The sequence below is a fragment of the Oncorhynchus gorbuscha genome, linkage group LG06 (assembly GCF_021184085.1).
Source record: "Oncorhynchus gorbuscha isolate QuinsamMale2020 ecotype Even-year linkage group LG06, OgorEven_v1.0, whole genome shotgun sequence".
In the NCBI taxonomy this organism is placed as follows: domain Eukaryota; kingdom Metazoa; phylum Chordata; class Actinopteri; order Salmoniformes; family Salmonidae; genus Oncorhynchus; species Oncorhynchus gorbuscha.
Window position 1 is genome coordinate 75,076,663 of NC_060178.1, and position 24,496 is coordinate 75,101,158.

A 24,496-nucleotide genomic window follows, 5' to 3' on the forward strand; every position below is an offset into this window, starting at 1 on the left:
CATGTATAGCTTACATTACACACAGTCCAGTGGATTGTGGGTTCTCATGTGATCCCAGTGAGACATTCTAAAATACTGTCCAGTGTAGAACACTCACAATGAGCCGCATTCAATACTCTTAACCAATGACAGTGCATTCCCATGACCATTTCCTCATGACAACTTCATTATCTATTAGGCACATTTTAATCTAAAAAGGCTTAGTCTGTTCCTTAATGGTATCCATAACTTATGGCAATGCTTATGAGATGCGTTGTGAGATGGGCTGTGGGATGCTTGGAGTTCCAGTTTTTTCTTCCATGTATAAAATGAAATTCTGTTCATAGTTCCACCCTTTCAGTAACTCAAATCTTGGATTTAGGCTAACCCTGCACTTCTCTAACCAAGTGTAATTCAAAATAAATGTTTCTCAGAAGAAAATAGTGCTGATTACAGTACACAATCTGTGGCTGGCTTGTATGATACATTTGAGTTATGTGCATATTTGGCTACAATGTTTTGGTTTGTTGATGACATTATTGTGCTTGATAAGGTTTTGAAGGTCGTCTTCTGGCTTTTAAAAAATCATATTATGAAATGCTGGAGCTGCATAGGCTACTTTGTGGTTTGGTATAATGTCAGCTGTTATAACCACTGGTATTTCTATTGTTGCCTACATATGCTGCTTATCTTAAATTAAGACCACTTGGTTTATCTTTAGGTTACAAATGTAGTAGGTAGAAAATAGAAATAGATGATGTTTGTCTGAGATGTCATATTGGTGACATGCGCTTATGTTTATTTGGTCATACATGTTTCTTTTTAAAGTAGCCTAACTGTAAAGATGTTTGAGAACAAATACCTGCTGAATCTGTAGGGTTTTCCTTAGTATCCCTTAGGCAAACTACAATAGTTAGACAGGAAATTTAATTGTAACTGGCTGGTGATGAACCTGTGGAATGAAATGTAAATCAATTATTGGCGATACGATGTGGAAAAGTTATGAAAATATAACAATGCATTTTGTTAGACTTTATTAAATAAAAAATATAGATCACCAGGGGAAAAACCAGGTTGATTTCATTCTCCTGAACTTTATCCTGTTTTGCTTGAATATTGTTGCTTTAGGAAGGGGCCTCTAAAAATACTAGGCTAATTTATGAAAATGTCTCGTTTTCAGAATCCGTGCCACATTTTGACTGAAGAGTTGGTTCCTGCAATACTTCAGGAAAATGACGGCCATCAACGCTCCACGGGACAAGTGAGTGCATTGACTTGGAACTTTTTGCTTCTGCCTGCAATCATTCAATGCTGTGTGGATATGTATTTTATGGATACAACTGGTATACATATAGAGTGGGGCAAAAAAGTATTTAGTCAGCCACCAATTGTGCAATTTCTCCCACTTAAAAAGATGAGAGAGGCCTGTCATTTTCATCATAGGTACACTTCAACTATGACAGACAAAATGAGAAAACAAAATCCAGAAAATCACATTGTAGGATTTATGAATTTATTTGCAAATTATGGTGGAAAATAAGTATTTGGTCACCTACAAACAACGAAGATTTCTGGCTCTCACAGACCTGTAACTTCTTCTTTAAGAGGCTCCTCTCCTCTGTCCTCCACTCGTTACCTGTATTAATGGCACTTGTTTGAACTTGTTATCAGTATAAAAGACACCTGTCACAACCTCAAACAGTCACACTCCAAACTCCACTATGGCCAAGACCAAAGAGCTGTCAAAGAACATCAGAAACAAAATTGTAGACCTGCACCAGGCTGGGAAGACTGAATCTGCAATAGGTAAGCAGCTTGGTTTGAAGAAATCAACTGTGGCAGCAATTATTAGAAATGGAAGACATACAAGACCACTGATAATCTCCCTCGATCTGGGGCTCCACACAAGATCTCACCCCGTGGGGTCAAAATGATCAAAAGAACAGTGAGCAGAAATCCCAGAACCACACGGGGGGACCTAGTGAATGACCTGCAGAGAGCTGGGACCAAAGTAACAAAGCCTACCATCAGTAGCACACTATACCGCCAGGGACTCCAATCCTGCAGTGCCAGACGTGTCCCCCTGCTTAAGCCAGTAGATGTCCAGGCCCGTCTGCAGTTTGCTAGAAAGCATTTGGATGATCCAGAAGGAGATTGGGAGAATGTCATATGGTCAGATGAAACCAAAATAGAACTTTTTGGAAAAACTCAACTCGTCGTTTTTGGAGGACAAAGAATGCTGAGTTGCATCCAAAGAACACCATACCTACTGTGAAGCATGGGGGTGGAAACATCATGCTTTGGGGCTGTTTTTCTGCAAAAGGACCAGGACGACTGATCCGTGTAAAGGAAAGAATGAATGGGGCCATGTATCATGAGATTTTGAGTGAAAACCTCTTTCCATCAGCAAGGGCATTGAAGATTAAACATGGCTGGGTCTTTCAGCATGACAATGATCCCAAACACACCGCCCGGGCAACGAAGGAGTGGCTTCGTAAGAAGCATTTCAAGGTCCTGGAGTGGCCTAGGCAGTCTCCAGATCTCAACACCATAGAAAATCTTTGGAGGGAGTTGAAAGTCTGTGTTGCCCAGCAAGAGCCCCAAAACATCACTGATCTAGAGGAGATCTGCATGGAGGAATGGGCCAAAATACCAGCAACAGTGTGTGAAAACCTTGTGAAGACTTACAGAAAACATTTGACCTCTGTCATTGCCAACAAAGGGTATATAACAAAGTATTGAGAAACTTTTGTTATTGACCAAATAATTATTTTCCACCATAATTTGCAAATAAATTCATTAAAAATCCTACAATGTGATTTTCTGGATATTTTTTTCTCATTTTGTCTGTCATAGTTGAAGTGTACCTATGATGAAAATGACAGGCCTCTCTCATCTTTTTAAGTGGGAGAAATTGCACAATTGGTGGCTGACTAAATACTTTTTTGCCCCACTGTACTAACATTACTGGTGTTTTTGTCAGGTATAATGCAGTGTGGATCATTTTTTTCATCCTTGGCTTGGGAACCCTCCTGCCATGGAATTTCTTCATGACTGCAACCATGGTAACTGTTCTTCATTCTTCTACAACTGTTTCCTTATGAGAAATCAGACTTGGAGCTGTAGTCTAGTAAAACAATATGCTATTAAGGCACACAGACTGAGTTCCTATTTCTTTAAAAGGGTAATAGAACTGGTCTTAAATAATACACCTACTCTAACCAAAGGGAGCTTCTGGAGCTGCCTCGAGGGAGGACATGTTTATTGAGGCCACTTTTGTAAACAGCTACAAACCCCTGGTTCATCACAGGGGGAGTTCAAACTTTTAGCAATATCTTTAATCCCTGCACTGGCCCTGGACAGCAGGCTAGCATTATGAAAACATTGACTCACATTAGTTTTGGTCACGAGCTGACCCCAAAGTCTCTCTCTCCTTTACCCTGTTGCTTCTCTTTAGTACTTCACCAACAGACTGAAGGACCCGGCCGTTGAGGGCTCAGCCATTCTGACAGCCAACACCACAGTGGTGGAGGGAGACACGAGGAGCATCCTAGAGTCCAAGTTCAACAACGTGATGACCCTGTGCGCCATGGTGCCCCTGCTCATCTTCACCTGCCTCAACTCCTTCATCCACCAGAGGTATAGTTAGAACTAATGGTCACTATAACCTACTGTAACCTCTAGGAAACCCAGGACTCACTTGAAACCACACCTCATTCATCTTAATAGCACATTGAATTGATACCCCACTCTTATCCTCAATCCCTGCCTGTTTACATGTCCCCTTATCCTCACTCAATGCATTTTCCTCACAGTCCCCTAAACAACCATAGTTCTCACCCTAACCCTGAATTGTGCCTCATGTAAACCTAACTAATCTCTGCTAATCAAGGTTTTTGTCTGCATGAAAAGTCTTGTATGGGCCTCCAAAGTATTTGGCGGCAGAGCTTATGTCCAAACAGTATTTTTGGGATGTAAAAAATTCAGTATTATCTTAAAATCACTAAAACCAGATATAGTATGTGGAAAATATAATGGACCTATATACAGTACCAGTCAAAAGTTTGGACACCTACTCATTCAAGGGTTTTTCTTTTTCTTTATTTGACTATTTTCTACATTGTAGAATAATAGTGATGACATAAACTATGAAATAACACATGGAATCATGTAGTAACCAAAAAATTGTTAAACAAATCAAAATATATTTGAGATTCTTCAAATTAGCCATGATGATATCTTTGCACACTCTTGGCATCCTACACCTGCATTGCTTGTTTTTGGGGTTTTAGGCTGGGGTTCTGTACAGCACTTTGAGATATCAGCTGATGTACGAAGGGCTATAGAAATAAATTTGATTTGATTTGTTGGGTCATTGTCCTGTGGAAAAACAAATGATTGTCCTAAGTGCAAACCAAATGGGATGGCGTATCGCTGCAGAATGCTGTGGTAGCCATGCTGGTTAAGTAAGCCTTGAATTCTAAATCGGACAGTGTCACCAGCAAAGCACCATCACACCACCTCCATGCTTCATGGTGGGAACTACACATGCAGGGATCATCCGTTCACCTACTCTGTGTCTCACAAAGACATGGCGGTTGGTACCAAAAATCACAGATTTCCATCAGTTTAATGTCCATTGCCCGTGTTTCTTGGCCCAAGCAAGTCTCTTCTTATTATTGGTGTCCTTTTAGTAGTGGTTTCTTTGCCACTTTGACCATAAAGGCTTGAATCATGCAGTCTCCTCTGAACAGTTGATGTTGAGATGTGTATGTTACATGAACTCTGAAATATTTATTTGGGCTGCAATTTCTGAGGCTGGTAACTCTAATGAACTTATCCATCTGCAGCAGAGGTAACTCTGGGTCTTCCTTTCCTGTGGCTGTCCTCATGAGAGCCAGTCATGAGCGAGTCATTTCATCATAGCACTTGATGGTTTTTGCGACTGCACTTGAAGAAACTTTCGAAGTTCTTCAAATGTTACGGCTTGACTGACCTTCATGTCTTAAAGTAATGGATGTTTCTCTTTGCTTATTTGAGCTGTTCTTGCCATAATATGGACTTGGTCTTTTATCAAATAGGGATATCTTCTGTATTCCACAACTACCTTGTCACAGCACAACTAATTGGCTCAAACACATTAAGAAGGAAAGAAATTCCACAAATGTTCTTTTAACAAGGCACACCTGTTAATTGAAATGCATTGCAGGTGAATAACTCAACGAGCTGGTTGAGAGAATGCCAAGTGTGTGCAAAGCTGTCATCAAGGCAAAGGGTGGCTACTTTGAAGAATCTCAAATGTAAATATATTTAGATTTGTTGAACACTTTTGGTTACTACATGATTCCATCTGGGTTATTTCATAGTTTTCAAGAAAAACCGTCGAATGACTAGGTGTCTGAACTTTTGGCTGGTACTGTCTGTACCATCACTCCTGTGTTCTAATGTCATGTTGTGTTAGCTAATCTAGTTTTATCAGTTTATCAGTAAAAAGCTAATTGATCATTAGAAAACCCTTTTACAATTATGTTAGCACAGTTGAAAAACTGGCCTTCTTTGGACTAGTTGAGTATTTGGAGCATCAGCATTTGTGGGTTCGATTACAGGCTCAAAATGGCAAAAAACAAATAACTTTCTCCCGAAACTCAGTCTATTCTTATTCTGAGAAATGAAGGCTATTCCATGCGAGAAATGGCAAAGAAACTGAAGATCTGGTACAATGCTGTGTACTACTCCCTTCACAGAACAGAGCAAACTGTCTCTAACCAGAATAGAAAGAGGAGTGGGAGGCCCCCGGTGCACAGCTGAGCAAGAGGACAAGTACATTAGTGTCTAGTCTGAGAAACACACCTCACAAGTCCTCAACTGGCAGCTTCATTAAATAGTGCCTGCAAAACACCAGTCTCAACATCAACAGTGAAGAGGCGACTCTGGGATGCTGGCCTTCTAGGCAGAGTTGCAAAGATAAAGCCATATCTCAGACTGGCCCATAAAAATAAAAGATTAAGATGGGCAAAAGAACAAACACTAGATGGAGGAAGATTAGAAAAAAATGTAATGGACAGACAAATCTGAGGTGTTCAGATCACGAAGAAGAATATTCATAAGACCCAGAAAAATGAAAATATGCTGGAGGAGTGCTTGAAGCCATCTGTCAAGCATGGTGGAGGCAATGTGATGGTCCGGGGGTGCATTGGTGGTGGTAAAGTGGGATATACAGTGGGGAGAACAAGTATTTGATACACTGCCGATTTTGCAGGGTGTCCTACTTACAAAGCATGTAGAGGTCTGTCATTTTTTATCATAGGTACACTTCAACTGTGAGAGACGGAATCTAAATCAAAAATCCTGAAAATCACATTGTATGATTTTTAAGTAAATAATTAGCATTTTATTGCATGACATAAGTATTTGATACATCAGAAAAGCAGAACTTAATATTTGGTACAGAAACCTTTGTTTGCAATTACAGAGATCATACGTTTCCTGTAGTTCTTGACCAGGTTTGCACACACTGCAGCAATTTTGGCCCACTCCTCCATACAGACATTCTACAGATCATTCAGGTTTCGGGGCTGTTGCTGGGCAATACAGACTTTCAGCTCCCCCCATCATGACCTTCTCCCATTCCTCCTCTGGATCACCAAGATGGTCATTGGCAAACTTCAGACGGGCCTGGACATGCGCTGGGTTAAGCAGGGGGACCTTGCGTGCGCTGCAGGATTTTAATCCATGATGGCGTAGTGTGTTACTAATGGTTCTCTTTGAGACTGTGGTCCCAGCTCTCTTCAGGTCCTGCCGTGTAGTTCTGGGCTGATCCCTCACCTTCCTCATTATCATTGATGTCCCACGAGGTGATATCTTGCATGGAGCCCCAGACCGAGGTTGATTGACCGTCAACTTGACCTTCGTCCATTTTCTAATAATTGTGCCAACAGTTGTTCCCTTCTCACCAAGCTGCTTGCCTATTGTTCTGTAGCCCATCCCAGCCTTGTGCAGGTCTACAATTGTATCGCTGATGTCCTTACACAGCTCTCTGTTCTTGGTCATTGTGGAGAGGTTGGAGTCTGTTTGAGTCTGTGGACAGGTGTCTTTTATACAGGTAACGAGTTCAAATAGGTGCAGATAATACAGGTAATGAGTGGAGAACAGGAGGGCTTCTTAAAGAAAAACTAACAGGTCTGTGAGAGCCAGAATTCTTACTGGTTGGTAGGTGATCAAATAGTTATGTCATGCAATAAAATGCAAATTAATTAAAAATCATACAATGTGATTTTCTGGATTTTTGTTTTAGATTCCGTCTCTCACAGTTGAAGTGTACCTATGATACAAAGCATGTCGAGGTCTGTAATTTTTTAAGTAGGAAAACCTGCAAAATCGGCAGTGTATCAAATACTTGTTCTCCCCACTGTATGTACAGGGTAAAAGGGATCTTGAAGATGGAAGGCTATCACTCCATTTTGCAATGCCATGCCATACCCTGTGGACGGCGCTTAATTGGAGCTAATTTCCTCCGACAACAGGACAATGACCCAAAGCACAGTTCCAAACTATTTAGGGAAGAAGCAGTCAGATGGTATTCTGTCTATAATGGAGTGGCCAGCACAGTCACCGGGTCTCAACCCTATTGAGCTGTTGTGGGAGCAGCTTGACCGTGTGGTACGTAAGAAATGCCCATCAATCCAATTTGTGGGAGGTGCTTCAGGAAGCATGGGGTGAAATCTGTGTTTCCCAAATTCGCTATTCTAATAGTGTTTATTGTCCTAAAGTTGCAGTTTTCAAATGGGAGCAATTGTGAAAGTCAGTCTCTAGGTGATTTTCCATCAGCTTTATTTTAAATGACCCAATATTGTAAAACAATATCACAAATTGAGCAAACAATATCAAGATGGGAAAAATCCAAAGAGAACTTACAGCTGAGCAAAGCTTATGAAAGAAACGGTGTACAGTAGGCCGATTTCCATAGCCTATTATTAGCCATTTCTAAAGCCTAAATGGAACGTAAAAAAGCCTAGGTCTAAAAGGAGAGGAAGATTAGGCAAAAATGCAAATCACTTAATAATTATCCAGTTCTTGGGACAGCAGAGTTGCATGCTCTGCAGCTAGGGCCTTCATGATTTCTGGCGCATCGGACAAACGCATCATACACACACACACACACACACTGATTTTGTGCCACAGCTCCAATAAGCTCATGCTAGCGGTCCTTTTTTAGTCACGCCACTCCACGCCCACCACCTAATCCCCATTTTGATCCAGGAAAAGACCTGTAACCCTCCCTCTCATTTCAACCCTGAGTAATGTATCGTTTTGACAAAATCGCAACATTATTGTTGCGCTAGTTGGCTGTGTCTGCACCAAAACTCCACTATTTTTCCTTCATAGCTTGTTCTCCTTTTTAAATAGGGAGCCAATTTGTTTTCAGCACTTATTTCCATGACTGATCAGAACTCGTTTTCTCATTGTCCCTCTACAGCAGACATATGGTGAGCAATATGTTTGGAACATTGAATAGCAATAACATCAGTATCGAATCACAATACATATAATGGTGAGAATCACAATGCATATTGTTTTGGAACCAAAGTATTGTGTGGTCCCTGGGGATTCCCAGCCCTAGTCGTCCATCGGTGACCTCCACTTCGGTCTAAGTAGTCGTAGGAATGTCATCTGCTTTTATCCTCCTTTCTCACTCTTACTTCACCTCTCCCCCAGGATTCCTCAGAATTGGCGTATCGCCGGCTGCCTGTCTGTGATCCTGGTGGTGTTTCTGTTGACGGCGGTGCTGGTCAAAGTGGACATGGGCCCCCTCCCCTTCTTCTCTCTCACCATCATCAAAATCATCTGCATCAATTGTAAGTGGACCTCAACCTACCACATACCTAACACACCAAGCTCACACACACACACACAACTCATTCACCACTCACACCATCTGCTATGGAGTTGGCTTGTTTAAAATGGGACATAAAACAGGATACGCTCACCCCCATTTTGCTCTCCTGTTGGTTTGATCCTGATGCCTGTAGAGGAGCAGCTTCTCCAGCTGTTTAGGTTCCGCACAGAGGGGAAGACTGGGTGACCCAATTGGAACGCTTTGATGTTGATATGCGTACTCCCCCTGTGAAGACTGTGTATACTAGGAAGGGGGGCGAATGAAATAATGTTTTATGTAAAACAACCCTTGTGATGTTCTCATTTGTTTTTGCTTTATGTCTCTGTGATGTGCCAACCCTACCTCTCTTGATCTTCCTCTTTTGAGTATATCATGACCTTTTCTTCCAATCTCTTCCAATAAAGTTTTTTCCCTTTCTTGCCTTCAAATGTATTACTCCCTCTATCCAACATCTACAATTGCTCATTCTCTCTCTAAATTGACTTAATTTTCTCCCCCCTCTCTCTCTCTACCCAGCGTTTGGGGCAGTGCTGCAAGGCAGTCTGTTTGGCCTGGCTGCAATGCTGCCGGCCTCCTACACCGCACCTATCATGAGTGGACAGGGTCTCGCTGGAACCTTCGCTGCCTTCTCCATGATCTGTGCCCTGGCCAGTATGTCTAACACTCGCAGCAGGTCCATAACTTCTATTCCAGGATGAGGATAGTAAGCACTTCCTGGTCATGACCCTGTGTTCTGTGTGTAGGTGGCTCAGCCCTGCAGGACAGTGCCTTTGGCTACTTCATCACTGCATGTGTGGTCATCTTCCTGGCCATCCTGTCCTACCTCGCTCTGCCCAGTATGGTAAAACCTCCAACTAACACACTCTAATCCAGTGGCTCTCAACTCATTTTGTCCTCGGGACCCAAATTGAACCAAGTTGTCTGTCAATCCAATATTGACATGTTGATTTAAAAAAAAAAAAAAAAAATTCAATCTGACAAACTGTGGTTAATGCTAGTAAATATACCAATTATATGACAAGGGAACAAGTCTCACCTTTCATTTTCAGTCCTTCAATTTTGTCCATGTTCTTGATGAAGAATGTTAATCTCACTGGTTTGAGACCACAAGAAATATAGTTGAGGTTAAAATATAAAATCATTTTGATTTCTACACACTTTCTACCTGGTTTTAGTTGTTTAAGTTCAGACTGGAGTATTTTTCATTTAAAGAACTTGCGACCCATTCAAAACCATTTGGGTTGCGACCCACCAGTTTAGAATAGCTGCTCTAATCTACACAGAACATTGACCCCTAATGATCTGGTCTTCCTAATGGGATGCTCTGACCTCAAAATACTTTCAGGGAAGTCGTCATTGGCTCAACAAGGTTATCTGAGGGAAGTCGTCATTGGCTCAACAAGGTTATCTGAGGGAAGTCGTCATTGGCTCAACAAGGTTATCTGAGGGAAGTCGTCATTGGCTCAACAAGGTTATCTGAGTGAAGTCGTCATTGGCTCAACAAGGTTATCTGAGGGAAGTCGTTAGCAGGGTGTAGCACTCTAAAGCCCCCTGGCCTGTATCCATAATGTGTCCTCCTACTCAGCTATATGGACAGATTCAGTAACCTGATAATAATATGTAGGGATGTTAACCCCAGTGTCCTGGTTAAATTTCTAATCTGGCACTCATACCATCATAGCCACCTGGCTTCCAATTGGCTCATTTCATCCCCTCTCCTCCCCCTGTAACTCTTCCCCAGGTTGTTGTTGTAAAAAAAAACGATGTTATCAGTCAACGTACCCGGTATAATAAGGATAAATAAATAATGTGGCTTGGCAAATGTGCTGAATTGTCTTAAAGTCTCTCCCTACCTCGCAGGAGTTTTTCCAGTACTACCTGGAAAGTAATGGATCCAAGCCAGCCGGCGGAGATGAGGAGAACAAGATGAACCTATTGAAAAAAGGTAAAGTCAGCAGCTGGAATGACATGTAACAAAACTCGGCTTATAAAACCTGAAGCCATTGAGAAATGTGTTTCTCCTTTTGTGTGTAGTAGTGTACTCGGCTCAGGGCTCGCTGGATTATAGTATAACTATAGTTTGCTTGTTTATGTATGTTTCTTGATTTAATTCTCAGTTCTTCTTTAAATTAGCTTATTTTGCATCTCTAACTGTGTCAAGCTAACAACAAAAGAGGATGTGAGGAATCAAACAGACTTTTGCGTTGTGTGACAGACAGCCCAGCAGAGAAGAGGCCAGTGGTCAGTCTGACAGAGGAGGAAGCGAAGCCCACGATATCTGTGTTTGCCATCTTTAAACAGGCAAGGGACCTGCACAAAGATAATATCAACTAAGTGGTCCTCCGAAGTGAGGAAATTGGTGGGGGGGGGCCTAAAACCACCCACTTATGTTGGACTTATTTTGTCCTGTGTTTGTAGATCTGGGTAATGGCCCTCTCTGTGTGCTTCGTGTTCACCATCACCATCGGAACTTTTCCTGCAGTCACAGTTGATGTCAGATCCACCATGGCCGATGGAGGTGCCTGGGGTGAGTGTGCTGAGGGAGCGTTTATGTTGTAAACGATTATTCACCTGTGTTTCGCTGTATAAATGGTGTGTGAAGAGAGTGACCAGCATACAGGCTCATAGCATTCATCCTCTATATAAAAATAAAAAAAACTAGCAAGGACAATGCCAAACATCTGCCCTTGCAATTTTGCTCAAATAGGTTCCCGTATTTATTTTAAGTCTGTGGACTTGTTATTCACCATGCGGTTTATTGTCCCTTTGTCGCCACAGATACATACTTCATCCCTGTGTCGTGTTTCCTGCTTTTCAACGTGATGGACTGGGCAGGAAGGAGTCTGACGGCCGTGTGTATGTGGGTGAGTCTTGAGGCCCTGAGCACTAGTTCCACTGACACTGTCTCAAACAGACAACGGCTTGTTGGTGTAGATTCCTACTCAACATCTGTGCTCTCTTAAAATGGTTCCCCCTGGCCTGACCACTTTTGTTTAAAAATACCTTATCTTCTCAAAAATGTTAATCCAAATCTGATCCAGATTACTGCCTGGTGATTACATGACGTTATAGGGGTTGTAACCCCGACACACACCATCAACGTGAATAGAATGGAATTATAGTTGGAAACCTTGTTGGGGAGTATGAGTGAAATGATGCTGAGACACCCGTCCAGTCGGATTTACAGAGCTAGACACAGCACCGAGACTGCCCTGTTAAGGGTCATCAATAAACTCCGTAAGGGTCATCCATAAACTCCTCATGAATACTGCCTCTGGGGCTGCCAGCATCCTCACACTGCTGGACCTCTGTGTAGTATTCAACAGGGTCAGCCACCCCATCCTGCTGGACCACATGGAGAAGCTCTTGGGGCCTGTCAGACACTGTCCTGGACTGGTTCAGGTCCTATCTCACTGATCGCTACTAGTTTGTAGCCATCCTAGTAGGTCAGACAGTTGTGGTCTGACAGGGAGTCCCTCACGGCTCTGTCCTTGGGCTACTAATGTTTTATATCTGAATGCTGCCACTGGGAAACATCTTGAGGAAACAGACAGGGCTTTCGCTTTTATGCTGACAACATAAAAAGCTCTGTTTCCACTGACATTGCCAATGCCACTACAAAGTCAGTGTGGAAGAGGTGAAAAAATGATTGTCTATCAACAATGACAAGCCACCAGGGTCTGACAATCTAGATGGAAAATTACTGAGGATAATAGCAGACATATTGCCACTCCTAGTTGCCACATCTTCAATTTAAGCCTATTAGAGAATGTGTGCCCTCAGGTCTGGAGGGAAGCTAAAGTAATTCCGCTACCCAAGAATAGTAAAGCCCCCTTTGGCTATTTGAGCAAGTAATCAGCCTGTTACCAACCCTTAGTAAACTTCTGTAAAAAATTGTTTGACCAGATGCAATGCTATTTTACAGTAAACAAATTGACAACATAATTTCAGCATGATTATAGTGAAGGACACTCAACCAGCACAGCACATACACAAATGACTGATGATTGGCTGAGAAAAATTTATGATAAAATTATTGTGGGGGCTGTCTTGTTAGACTTCAGTGCAACTTTTGACATTATCGATCATAGTCTACTGCTTGAAAAACATGTGTTATGGCTGCTATAATGTGGATAAAGAGTTATTTGTCTAACAGAACACAGAGGGTGTTCTTTAATGGAAGCCTATCTAATATATTCCAGTTAGAATCAGGAATTCCCCAGGGTAGCCGTTTAGGCCCCTTGCTTTTTTCAATTTTTACTAACGACATGCCACTGACTTTGAGTAAAGCCAGAGTTTCTATGTATGCGAATGACTCAACACTATACACGTCAGCTACTACAGAGACTGAAATGACAGCAACACTCAACAAATAGCTACAGTTAGTTTTAGAGTGGGTGGCAAGGAATAAGTTAGCCCTAAATATTTCTAAAACTAAAAGCATTGTATTTGGAACAAAACACTCACTAAACCTATAAACCTCAACTCAAAACCCTAAACCTCAACTAAATCTTGTAATAAATCATGTGGAAATTGAGCAAGTTGGGATGACTAAACTACTTGGAGTAACACTAATTTGTAAACTGTCATGGTCAAAACACATTGATGCAGTAGTAGCTAAGATGGGGATAAATCAAAGTGTATTTGTCACGTGCGCCGAATACAACAGGCGTAGGTAGACCTTACAGTGAAATGCTTACTTACAGGCTCTAACCAATAGTGCAAAAAAGGTATTAGGTGAACAAAAGGTAGGTAAAGAAATAAAACAACAGTAAAAAGACAGGCTATAAAAGTAGCGAGGCTACATACAGACATCGGTTAGTCAGGCTGACTGAGGTAGTATGTATATGTAGATATGGTTAAAGTGACTATGCATATATGATGAACAGAGAGTAGCAGTAGTGTAAAAGAGGGGTTGGCAGGTGGGACACAATGCAGATAGCCCGGTTAGCCCATGTGCGGGAGCACTTGTTGGTCGGCCCAATTGAGGTAGTATGTACATGAATGTATAGTTAAAGTGACTATGCATATATGATAAACAGAGAGTAGCAGCAGTATAAAAAGAGGGGTTGGGGGGGCACACAATACAAATAGTCCGGGTAGCTATTTGATTACCTGTTCAGGAGTCTTATGGCTTGGGGGTAAAAACTGTTGAGAAGCCATTTTGTCCTAAACTTGGCACTCCGGTACCGCTTGCCATGCGGTAGTAGAGAGAACAGTCTGTGACTGGGGTCTTTGACAACTTTTAGGGCCTTCCTCTGACACCGCCTGGTGTAGAGGTCCTGGATGGCAGGCAGCGTAGCCCCAGTGATGTACTGGGCCGTACGCGCTACCCTCTGTAGTGCCTCGCGGTCAGAGGCAGAGCAATTGCCGTACCGGGTAGTGATGCAACCAGGATGCTCTCCGTGTTGCAGCTGTAGAACCTTTTGAGGATCTCAGGACCCATGCCAGATCTGTCTATAATAAAGGGATGCTCTGCCTTCTTATCAACAAGGCAGGTCATACAGGCCCTAGTTTTGTTACACCTTGACTACTATTCAGTCTTGTAGGCAGGGGCCACAAAGGACTCGTGAAAATTGCAATTGGCACAGAACAGGGCAGCACGCCTGGCCCTTGGATGTACACAGAGAGCTAATATTAATAATACGCATGTCAATCTCTCCTGGCTGAAAATGGAGGAGATTGACTTCATCACTACTTTTATTTATGAGAGGTATTGACATGTTGAATGCACCGAGCTGTCTGTCTAAACTACTGGCACACAGCTCGGACACCCATGCATACCCCACAAGGCATGCCACAAGAGGTCTTTTCACAGCCCCCTAGTCCAGAACAGACTATGGGAGGCACACAGTACTACATAGAGCCATGACGACATGGAACTCTATTCCACGTCAAGTAACTGACGCAAGCAGTAAAATTTGATTTAAAGTAACAGATTAAAAAACACCTTATGGAACAGCTGGGACTGGGAAGCAACACAAACATTGGCACATACACACTATACATGCATATGGATTTAGTACTGTAGATACAGTGGGGCAAAAAAGTATTTAGTCAGCCACCAATTGTGCAAGTTCTTCCACTTAAAAAGATGAGAGGCCTGTAATTTTCATCATAGGTACACTTCAACTATGACAGACAAAATGAGAAAAAAATATCCAGAAAATAACATTGTAGGATTTGTAATGAATTTAAGTATTTGGTCACCTACAAACAAGCAAGATTTCTGGCTCTCACAGACCTGTAACTTCTTCTTTAAGAGGCTCCTCTGTCCTCCACTCGTTACGTGTATTAATGGCACCTGTTTGAACTTGTTATCAGTATAAAAGACACCTGTCCACAACCTCAAACAGTCACACTCCAAACTCCACTATGGCCAAGACCAAAGAGCTGTCAAAGGACATCAGAAACAAAATTGTAGACCTGCACCAGGCTGGGAGGACTGAATCTGCAATAGGTAAGCAGCTTGGTTTGAAGAAATCAACTGTGGGAGCAATTATTAGGAAATGGAAGACATACAAGACCACTGATAATCTCCCTCGATCTGGGGCTCCATGCAAGATCTCACCCCGTGGGGTCAAAATGATCACAAGAACGGTGAGCAGAAATCCCAGAACCACACGGGGGGACCTATTGAATGACCTGCAGAGAGCTGGGACCAAAGTAACAAAGCCTACCATCAGTAACACACTACACTGCCAGGGACTCAAATCCTGCAGTGCCAGACGTGTCCCCCTGCTTAAGCCATTACATGTCCAGGCCAGTCTGAAGTTTGCTCGAAAGCATTTGGATGATCCAGAAGAAGATTGGGAGAATGTCATATGGTCAGATGAAACCAAAATATAACTTTTTGGTAAAAACTCAACTCGTCGTGTTTGGAGGACAAAGAATGCTGAGTTGCATCCAAAGTACACCATACCTACTGTGAAGCATGGGGGTGGAAACATCATGCTTTGGGGCTGTTTTTCTGCAAAGGGACCAGGACGACTGATCCGTGTAAAGGAAAGAATGAATGAGTGAAAACCTCCTTCCATCAACAAGGGCATTGAAGATGAAACGTGGCTGGGTCTTTCAGCATGACAATGATCCCAAACACACCGCCCCAGCAACGAAGGAGTGGCTTCGTAGGAAGAATTTCAAGGTCCTGGAGTGGCCTAGCCAGTCTCCAGATCTGAACCCCATAGAAAATCTTTGGAGGGAGTTGAAAGTCTGTGTTGCCCTGCAACAGCTCCAAAACATCACTGCTCTAGAGGAGTTCTGCATGGAAGAATGGGCCAAAATACCAGCAACAGTGTGTGAACCTTGTGAAGACTTACAGAAAACGTTTGACCTATGTCATTGCCAACTAAGGGTATATAACGAAGTATTGAGAAACTTTTGTTATTGACCAAATACTTATTTTCCACCATAATTTGCAAATAAATTCATTAAAAATCCTACAATGTGATTTTCGGGATTTTTTTTCTCCACATTTTGTCTGTCATAGTTGAAGTGTACCTATGATGAAAATTACAGGCCTCTCTCGTCTTTTCAAGTGGGAGAACAATTGGTGGCTGACTAAATACTTTTTCCCCCACTGTATGTGGTAGTGGTGGAGTAGGGGCCTGAGGGCACACAGTGTGTTGTGAAATCTGGGAATGTATTGTAATGTTTTAAAATGGTATAACCTGTCTTAATTTAGCTGGACCCCAGGAAGAGTAGCTGCTGCTTTGGCATGGTGTCAAGGTCCTCCCCTCCAGTGAGGTCCGCAACCTGGGTGTGATATTTGACAGTCTGCTCTTGTTTGTGGCTGATATCAAGAGTGTGACCAAAGTCAAATTTTTCCATCTACGGAACATTGCCAGGTTACGACCTATGGGATTACATCCTGCATCTGAGCGACTCATCCATGCCTTTATTTAATCCCTTCTGGACTATTGTAACGCCCTGTTTGTTGGCGCATCTGCCAAGCTCTGAAACAGGACACAATATTTCCAGAACTGTGGTGCACGTGTCCTCACCCACACCTCCCCCCACGAGCACATCACTCCAGTGCTATCCAAACTCCACGGGCTCTCCATATGCTCACGCACAGACTACACTCCTACCAAGGTATCCACAACTCTGGAACCAAGTACCTGTCTGACCTCATTCTACTCTTTTTCCCCACACGCACCCTTTGCTCCTCCATCTAACTTCACCAGCCTCGTAGCAAACTAAAAACTATGGGTGACAGGGCTATCCATTGCGCTGTTCCGCGGCTGTGGAATGCACTTCCAGACACTAGTAGGACTGTCCTCCTTTTATGGCACAGCTCAAGACCGTGCAGTTGCTAATTCGGCTAATTCTGTTCATGTCCTCTGGATCTGATGTCACCTGGTATATATCTTTGTTTGTTGTCTGTTTTGGATTATTTTATATTTGCTCCTTGTGTGTGAGAAGCTTTTTACAAATTAAATGTATTATCAATCGTTCAGAATTCTGTGAAAAATCTGGTTTGGAACAGAACACTTGCTGTGTAGGCCAGTGGTTTGTATTGGGAAAAAAGCACTTTTAGGATGAAGAGGTTGTGTGACTGCTGAAGGAAGTCTGTTTTGGTAGGTGGTTGAGGAGTGGTGAAATTAAACACCCCCTATTGATTTTGAGTAGCTTCCTGTTTTTAACTAGATCTCATGACTGGGGCTGTAACAGCTCCCAGCTCTGGAGTCTGTAATTCACTGGCTGAGAGGTTTCCCCATAGAGTTCTAGATGGTGCACTGTTTCTATTTAATTCTACCTCCGCTCCCTCCCTTCCGCATCATGACCCCTATGATTACTTTAGAACAGTCCCGTCCTCCCCAATTAAGGTGCCACCAACCTCCTGTGATTCTGACTAATTTACATTAAAGGAAATTGCTTTGACTACAATATGGCTACCATTATACCGTGATTCAACATATTTTGGCCAGACAATCTAAACCATTAGATTGAGATACAGCCTTGATAACACATTAATGACCCTAGAACATCCCTTAGCCAGCTGTGAGTACCTCATTACTCTAATCTCCAGCCCATCTGAAAACCTGCCCTGAACCCTAGTCAGCCTCACACCACTCAATGCTCTGTGGTGTTCTATTCTCCAGGCCCTACTGCTATCCAATCCAATTGAAATAATCAAATGCAATTAAGCTTGGCCACGGGTGGAATAGTTAAATGATTTCACAGAGAAAATGTTTCACTATCCCTTTTTACAGTGCTGTGTTTTATTAGCCTCACTTCGTGCTGAAGCATATAGTAGGCCTCATTATAATATAACTAATTGAGTTTATAGTGTGTTGTTTATTTCTCCTGCCTGCTCTGAATTCTGTAGCTCAAGGTTTCATTTGGAGGCCATTGCTGAATTCCCTGAGTTCACAGGCTCCTTGTCTAAGCTTTTCATTTGAATGTGTGTGGGTTTCAGACCCCGTCTTATCCAGGGCGTGGCTGTCTCAGGCTACATAACCTTGAACTACTGTCCCCCCTCAGTTTACATTACTGAAGCTACACAGGAAGTGTGTAAAACCCTTAGCAACCTGACATTTCAACACACCTGACCAGCAACTTTCTTGTTGACAAAATCCAGTATGAAGAGAGGTGATTGCGATCAGGGTTCACATTCATAAGTGATCTGTTTTACACAGTATAAGAGTGGAGTGGATCTGTACGATGTGTTGCTGCGTACTGAGATTTCCTCTTTTTCCTGTCAGCCCGGTAAGGACAGCGTCATCCTGCCCGTCATGGTGGGTCTCCGTGTGGTCTTTGTGCCTCTCTTTATGCTGTGTAACGTCCAGCCCAGGAACAACCTGCCCGTGCTGTTCGCCCACGACGCCTGGTACATAGTCTTCATTATCCTCTTCTCCTTCAGCAATGGATACCTGGCCAGCCTCTGCATGTGCTTCGGACCAAAGTAAGACCATCACCAGTGACAACTACAGCAGAGTTCTCAACCCTCTGTATCAGGGACCGGCACTGCTGACTGGTTCCTCAGCTGGAAAGCTGACTAATTATAGTCAGTTTGCGTGTGGTACTCCATAGAAGGGAACCATAGCTTGCCGGTTCCTGTAACACAGGTTGAGAAACACTGTACTTTCACAGTCTTCTCATGACGAAAAAGACATCGCACTGGTTCATAATTTGTATACAGTCCTGTTTTCTTCTCCTGGTCATGTGTTTTGTCCCTCCTATTTCCATACAGGAAAGTGGCACAACGCGAAGCGGAGACGGCCGGGACCATCATGGCATTCTTCCTGTCTCTGGGTTTGGCTCTGGGAGCTGCCTTGTCCTTTGTTTTCAGAATCATTATCTAGACCTGGAGTCCCCACAACACCACCCCACCCCTCGGAACACTGTCTGCTCCTCTACCCGCCGTGCAGGACGAGGGGTGGAGGAGGAGGTGAACTTTGCTGTGTTGACTGTCACACGGCAGCAACACTACAACACTCAGATGCAGCCAGCCTCAGAGCTTGAGTGTATGTGCTTCCGCTCTTCCCACTGAATTATAATACTCTCCATTTTGAAAGAATGCAAAGTTAATCTAGTTCAGCTGCCTATGTAACTACCCTCATCTCGTGCTCTAGTTGCCAACATGTCTCTCATCCTGCAGGGAACATGGTGGAAGACTGGAGAAGCGCTCTCAGCTCAAGGGAGTATTTCAGCTCTTAGGCCAAAATGCCGCTATGAGCAGTAAATGGTGCAGGACATGTATTTATATGGATTGTGAAATGATTGTGAAACTGTGCAGCTTCTAATGTCTTAGTATGTGTTATCATTGAGTTGTATGGGCCTTCTAGTTTAGAATAGGTTTTAAATTTCAATGACGTTGTTTTAACAGCCTACGTCCGTGTTAAATGCTCATTATGGTAGCGCTTTGCCCTGACATGTAAAGGAATTTCAAGCACAGCTACAACAAATATGCAGCTACTAATTACATGCGTTGTGCTAGTGAACGTGAGGGGAGGAGAGTTTTTGTAAACTCACCCGTTCATTTGTTCTGTCAGTTTGTGCCATTTCTCGGGTTCATCATCAAAACCTTTTGTGTCAGAACTACAATGAACAAAAATACCGACACAACATGCAAAAATGTCAAAGATTTTACTGAGTCAGGTCACATAAGGAAATCAGTCAATTTTAATTAATTAGGCCCTAATCTATGGATTTTCACAACTGGGAATACAGATGTGCAGATAGCACCATCGTATAGAGTTGATCAGTGGTAAAATGTTGAGTTTTATTTGTCTTATATACAGTGAGTGTCTAAGGCCTACTTAAATTATTATTTGCATAAAGTACTTCAACTAATTTCTTGTGGCCTGTGAAATGTTGTCCCACTCTTCAATGGCTGTGTGAAGTTGCTGGATATTGGCAGGCAGTGGAACATGCTGGCAATGGAAGAACTGGGACATTTTCAGCTTCCAGGAATTGTGTACAGATCCTTGCAACATGGGGCCGTGCATGAACATGTTAAAACACGAGGTGATGGTGGCAGATGAATGTCACGACAATGGGCCTCAGGATCTCATTGAGGTATCTCTCTTCATTCAAATTGCCATAGATAAAATACAATTGTTTTCGTTGTCCATAGCTTATGTCTGCCCATACCATAACCCCACTGCCACCATGGGGCACTCTGTTCACAACGTTGACATCAGCAAACCGTTCGCCTACATGCCTCCATATTGCCAGTTGCCCGGTACAGTTAACTGGGATTCATCCATTAAGGGCACACTTCTCCAGTGTGCCAGTGGCCATTCAAGGTGAGCATTTACCCACTGAAGTCAGTTATGATGCCGAACTACAGACAAGTCAAGACCCTGGTGAGGACAACAAGCATGCAGATGAGCTTCCCTGAGATGGTTTCTACAGTTCGTGCAGAGATTCTTCAGTTGTGCAAACCCACAGTTTGATCAGCTGTCCAGGTAGCTGGTCAGACAATCCCGCAGGTGAAGAAAACTGATGTGGTGGTTCTGGGCCTGCGGTTGAGAGGCTGGTTGGATGCACTGCCAAATTCTCTAAGCCGCCTCTGTTGAGAAATTAACATTCAACTCTCAGGCCACAGCTCTGGTGGACATTCCTGCAGTCAGCAGGCCAATTGCATTCTCCCTCAACTTGAGACATCTGTGGCATGGTGTTGGGGACAAAAGGCCACTAAAGTGTGCAGTTGTCACACAACACAAGGTGCACCTGTGTAATGATTATTCTGTATAGTCAGTTTATTGATATGGCACACCTGTCAGTTGGATGATTTATCTTGGCAAAGGAGAAATGCTCACTAACAGGGATGTAAACAAATGTGTGCTGAAAATTAGAGAGAAATAATATTTTTGTGCATATGGAACATTTCTTGCATCTTTTTATTTCAGCTCAAGACCAACACACTTTTTACATGTTGCGTTTTATATTTTTCTTCACAGTGGTGGCAAAAATACACAATTTTCATACTTGGATAATTTTCTATTATTAAAGGCATCTTTACTTTAACTCAAGTAAAAGTCACCCAGTAAAATACTATTTCATTCAAATTAAGTATTTGGTGTTTAGATATATTCACACATTAAAAGTAAATCTTTTCAAATTCATTATATTAGGGAAACCAGATGTACCATTTTTTTGTATGTATTTACAGATCGCCAGGGGCACACTCACCAATTCACAAACGAAGCATCTGTGTTTAATGAGTCCGCCAGATTAGAGGCAATAGGGATGACTAGGGATGCTCTCTTGGTAAATGCGTGAATTGGGCCATTTACCTTTCCTGCTATGCATTACAAATGTAACGAGTATATTTGGGTGTCAGGGAAAATGTATGGAGCAAAAAGTACATTTTTCTTTAGAAAGGTAGTAAAGTACAGATAGCCCAAAAAAGACTGAAGTACTTTAAAGTATTTTTACTGTAGTACTTTACACCACTGTTTGTTCTATTCTCTAAGCAACTTTTATCGTGTGTAATGCCAATTTATCTGACTATTTATACCTATCTGCTTGCCAGTTATGGTTTAAATACGCATATTTTCTTGAATAATTTCATTTTATAGTAACGTCTTCATTTTCAAAATACTGAAACGTATCAACTATTAATTTGGGTCAGGCCCGAAGCTTGCGCTAGCGAACTTGATGCATTGTATAAAATATTTTGGGCCCTCATTTTCCGGTGACAGTAAGATCGGGACACAGCTGGCTATTTGCGCATGTCATAAGAAGCAGTGCTTGATTTTGGCGGGCGCCCACCAGAGCACCTCAAATGTTTTACTGCTTGAGCTCCTGTTAAAATTATAGATTATAAGCAGTACCAGCACCCAAAATGATTACCGGAAGCTAAATCAGTCTAGCACTGATAAAATGGGCCTACCTGATTACTTCTTGTATTTCCACTGGATCGGAGCATGGCGTTTTGACCTTTCATGCTGAGTGGTTAACGAAAGGAGAGGGCAGGAAAACATTTCAAATACATTCAGTAACTTGTTCTCAATGGATGTTAAAACAGACATCATGAACGTGCTGTTTTGAGGTGAAGAAAACGTTACTTTAAGAAGCTCCACATGTCAGTAGTGGTGGTGTGTTAAACCAATCAGAAATACTATCCAATCCCCAAATGAGCACATTTCACATTTGCACGCAGGCCAGTTAGCCTATAGGCCTACTTCTATGCTTGCACGTCCTTATTCAACACTGACAGGAGCGCCCCAAACAAAAGACAATGGCTAAATTAACGAAACTCGTAAATGAAATAAAATAAACTTGTTTCTCACAAGTGTAGCATAGGTTGTGCACTTAAAAACAATTAGTCCACCCAGACAATAACAGAAAGACTAGAATAATAACATTGAATGCATTAATAGAAATGACCATAACCAAAATAACAAACATTGTAGATTAGGAATTAATGGTAAATGTACGACTGGTAATATGTAATGGGGAATTGATATACACTAACAATCAAATGCAAAAACAATGACACGAAGGTGTGAAACAAAATGAATGTGCACAAATTGGCGGGAGAGGCCGCATTCAGTAGAAAAGTGCATCTATCTGCATTGGCCATTCCAAATTTAAATTGATGCCGCCTGAGCGGAAGTTCGGGCATTCATACTTCTTGTGCTTGGTGGAATAGTGTGGAGCTGTTAAGGATCGTGTTTTCTAATAGATGTACCGCCCCCACCTAACGTCAACCAATCATGTTAATGCGGACCTATACAGAGCCCTCCGGATTGTCACATTTGGGAGGCACATCGCCATGTGGTACGGTGCTTGATTTGGCCTCCTGGAGGCTTCGCAATTGCTTCAAACCCTCCAATTGGAGCCTCTGACCACATTATAGAGCAAGCATACATTATAGATCAAGCATCAATTGTCTTTTGTCTAGTCCTCCGCAATGGATTAGTTCACAGAGATGGGCGGAAATATACACTGCTCAAAAAAATAAAGGGAACACTAAAATAACACATCCTAGATCTGAATGAATAAAATATTTTTATTAAATACTTTTTTCTTTACATATTTGAATGTGCTGACAACAAAATCACACAAATTATCAATGGAAATCAAATTTATCAATCCATGGAGGTCTGGATTTGGAGTCACACTAAAAATTAAAGTGAAAAACCACACTACAGGCTGATCCAACTTTGTAATGTCCTGGAAAAAAAGTCGTTATGAATAAAAATGTAATGTGCCTGTGTTTGACGTGGTAAATTAAGTTCTCATGCTTTAAGCCTTTTCTCCAATTTGCATTATATTAAGTTGTGTGCATCCAAACAGAACCATTTTAAAAGCACAATGTGGTCGGTCTTCTCATCTTGAATGTAGTGAAAAATCAACCATATAGTTACTGTACAACATGAAGCAGTCCCGTAATTATGTTTTTACGTACGACTTGGTCTCCCTCTCTTGGCCCTAATAGGTATTGCATACCCACACAAACATGGAAAGGGATTGAAGTTTAAATGTCAAATATAGTCAATGCCAGAACATTGCTTCGTGTTTTTGGACTTCCTTAATTGTCCAGTCTGCAGACAAACTAACATTGTAGAGCCAAGTGCGTCATTCATTTGTTAGACCACAACTATTCTGACATTAAGGGCAGACCTTTCCCTGTGCAGCAGTGTCACTAACATAATATCTGCTCTGTCCCAGCCTGGACAAGGACAGCTCTTTTCTTGTGACAATGCTCTCTGGCTGACTGTATATACACACACGCACCCTGTTTCATACAAAGCGGTCTCTGTTGTGGTAGTTTGAGAATCAGACACTAAAAGGGACAGTGGATTGAATTGTGGGGTCTATCGCAAACTAAAAGAAAAAACATAACTTTGGACTCCAAGGCACTGCATCTGTGCTAGTCATCACTACTGCCTGGAATCGAACCAGGGTCTATCGCAACCGGCCATGAGTGGAGTCCCATAGGCTGGCAGACAATTATCCTATCGTCATCCTGGTTAGGCCATCCTTGTAAATAAGAATGTTCTTTACTTATGTATCAATAAAACCAGCGTAAACTGGGTGGGAGGTAGGTCAATAAACAAAGCTCTACGATGGTAAACCTCACTTTAGTGTTGAACTTCCACAGCTTTCTACTTAGTGTATTGACAACGTCAACTGGAATGCTATGAAATCTGCCTTTGTCCC

At 42.3% G+C, this 24,496-nt stretch overlaps 1 protein-coding gene across 3 annotated transcripts in view; it reads left to right on the plus strand.

Annotated features, from left to right (window-relative positions):
* Positions 1–20,173, plus strand: part of LOC124038326 (equilibrative nucleoside transporter 1-like) — a 55,509-nt gene extending 35,336 nt beyond the window's left edge. For all 3 annotated transcript variants that reach the window (XM_046354062.1, XM_046354063.1, XM_046354064.1), the window contains exons 2-13: positions 1,160–1,240; positions 2,963–3,044; positions 3,437–3,618; positions 8,695–8,834; positions 9,392–9,526; positions 9,619–9,716; positions 10,736–10,820; positions 11,091–11,176; positions 11,294–11,402; positions 11,654–11,739; positions 18,583–18,782; positions 19,071–20,173. In XM_046354062.1, coding sequence (XP_046210018.1) covers positions 1,212–1,240; positions 2,963–3,044; positions 3,437–3,618; positions 8,695–8,834; positions 9,392–9,526; positions 9,619–9,716; positions 10,736–10,820; positions 11,091–11,176; positions 11,294–11,402; positions 11,654–11,739; positions 18,583–18,782; positions 19,071–19,182 — 1,344 coding nt within the window. In that variant the 5' untranslated portion in view covers positions 1,160–1,211 and the 3' untranslated portion in view covers positions 19,183–20,173. The remainder of the gene's footprint in view (positions 1–1,159; positions 1,241–2,962; positions 3,045–3,436; positions 3,619–8,694; positions 8,835–9,391; positions 9,527–9,618; positions 9,717–10,735; positions 10,821–11,090; positions 11,177–11,293; positions 11,403–11,653; positions 11,740–18,582; positions 18,783–19,070) is intronic.
* Positions 20,174–24,496: the final 4,323 nt, after the last annotated feature.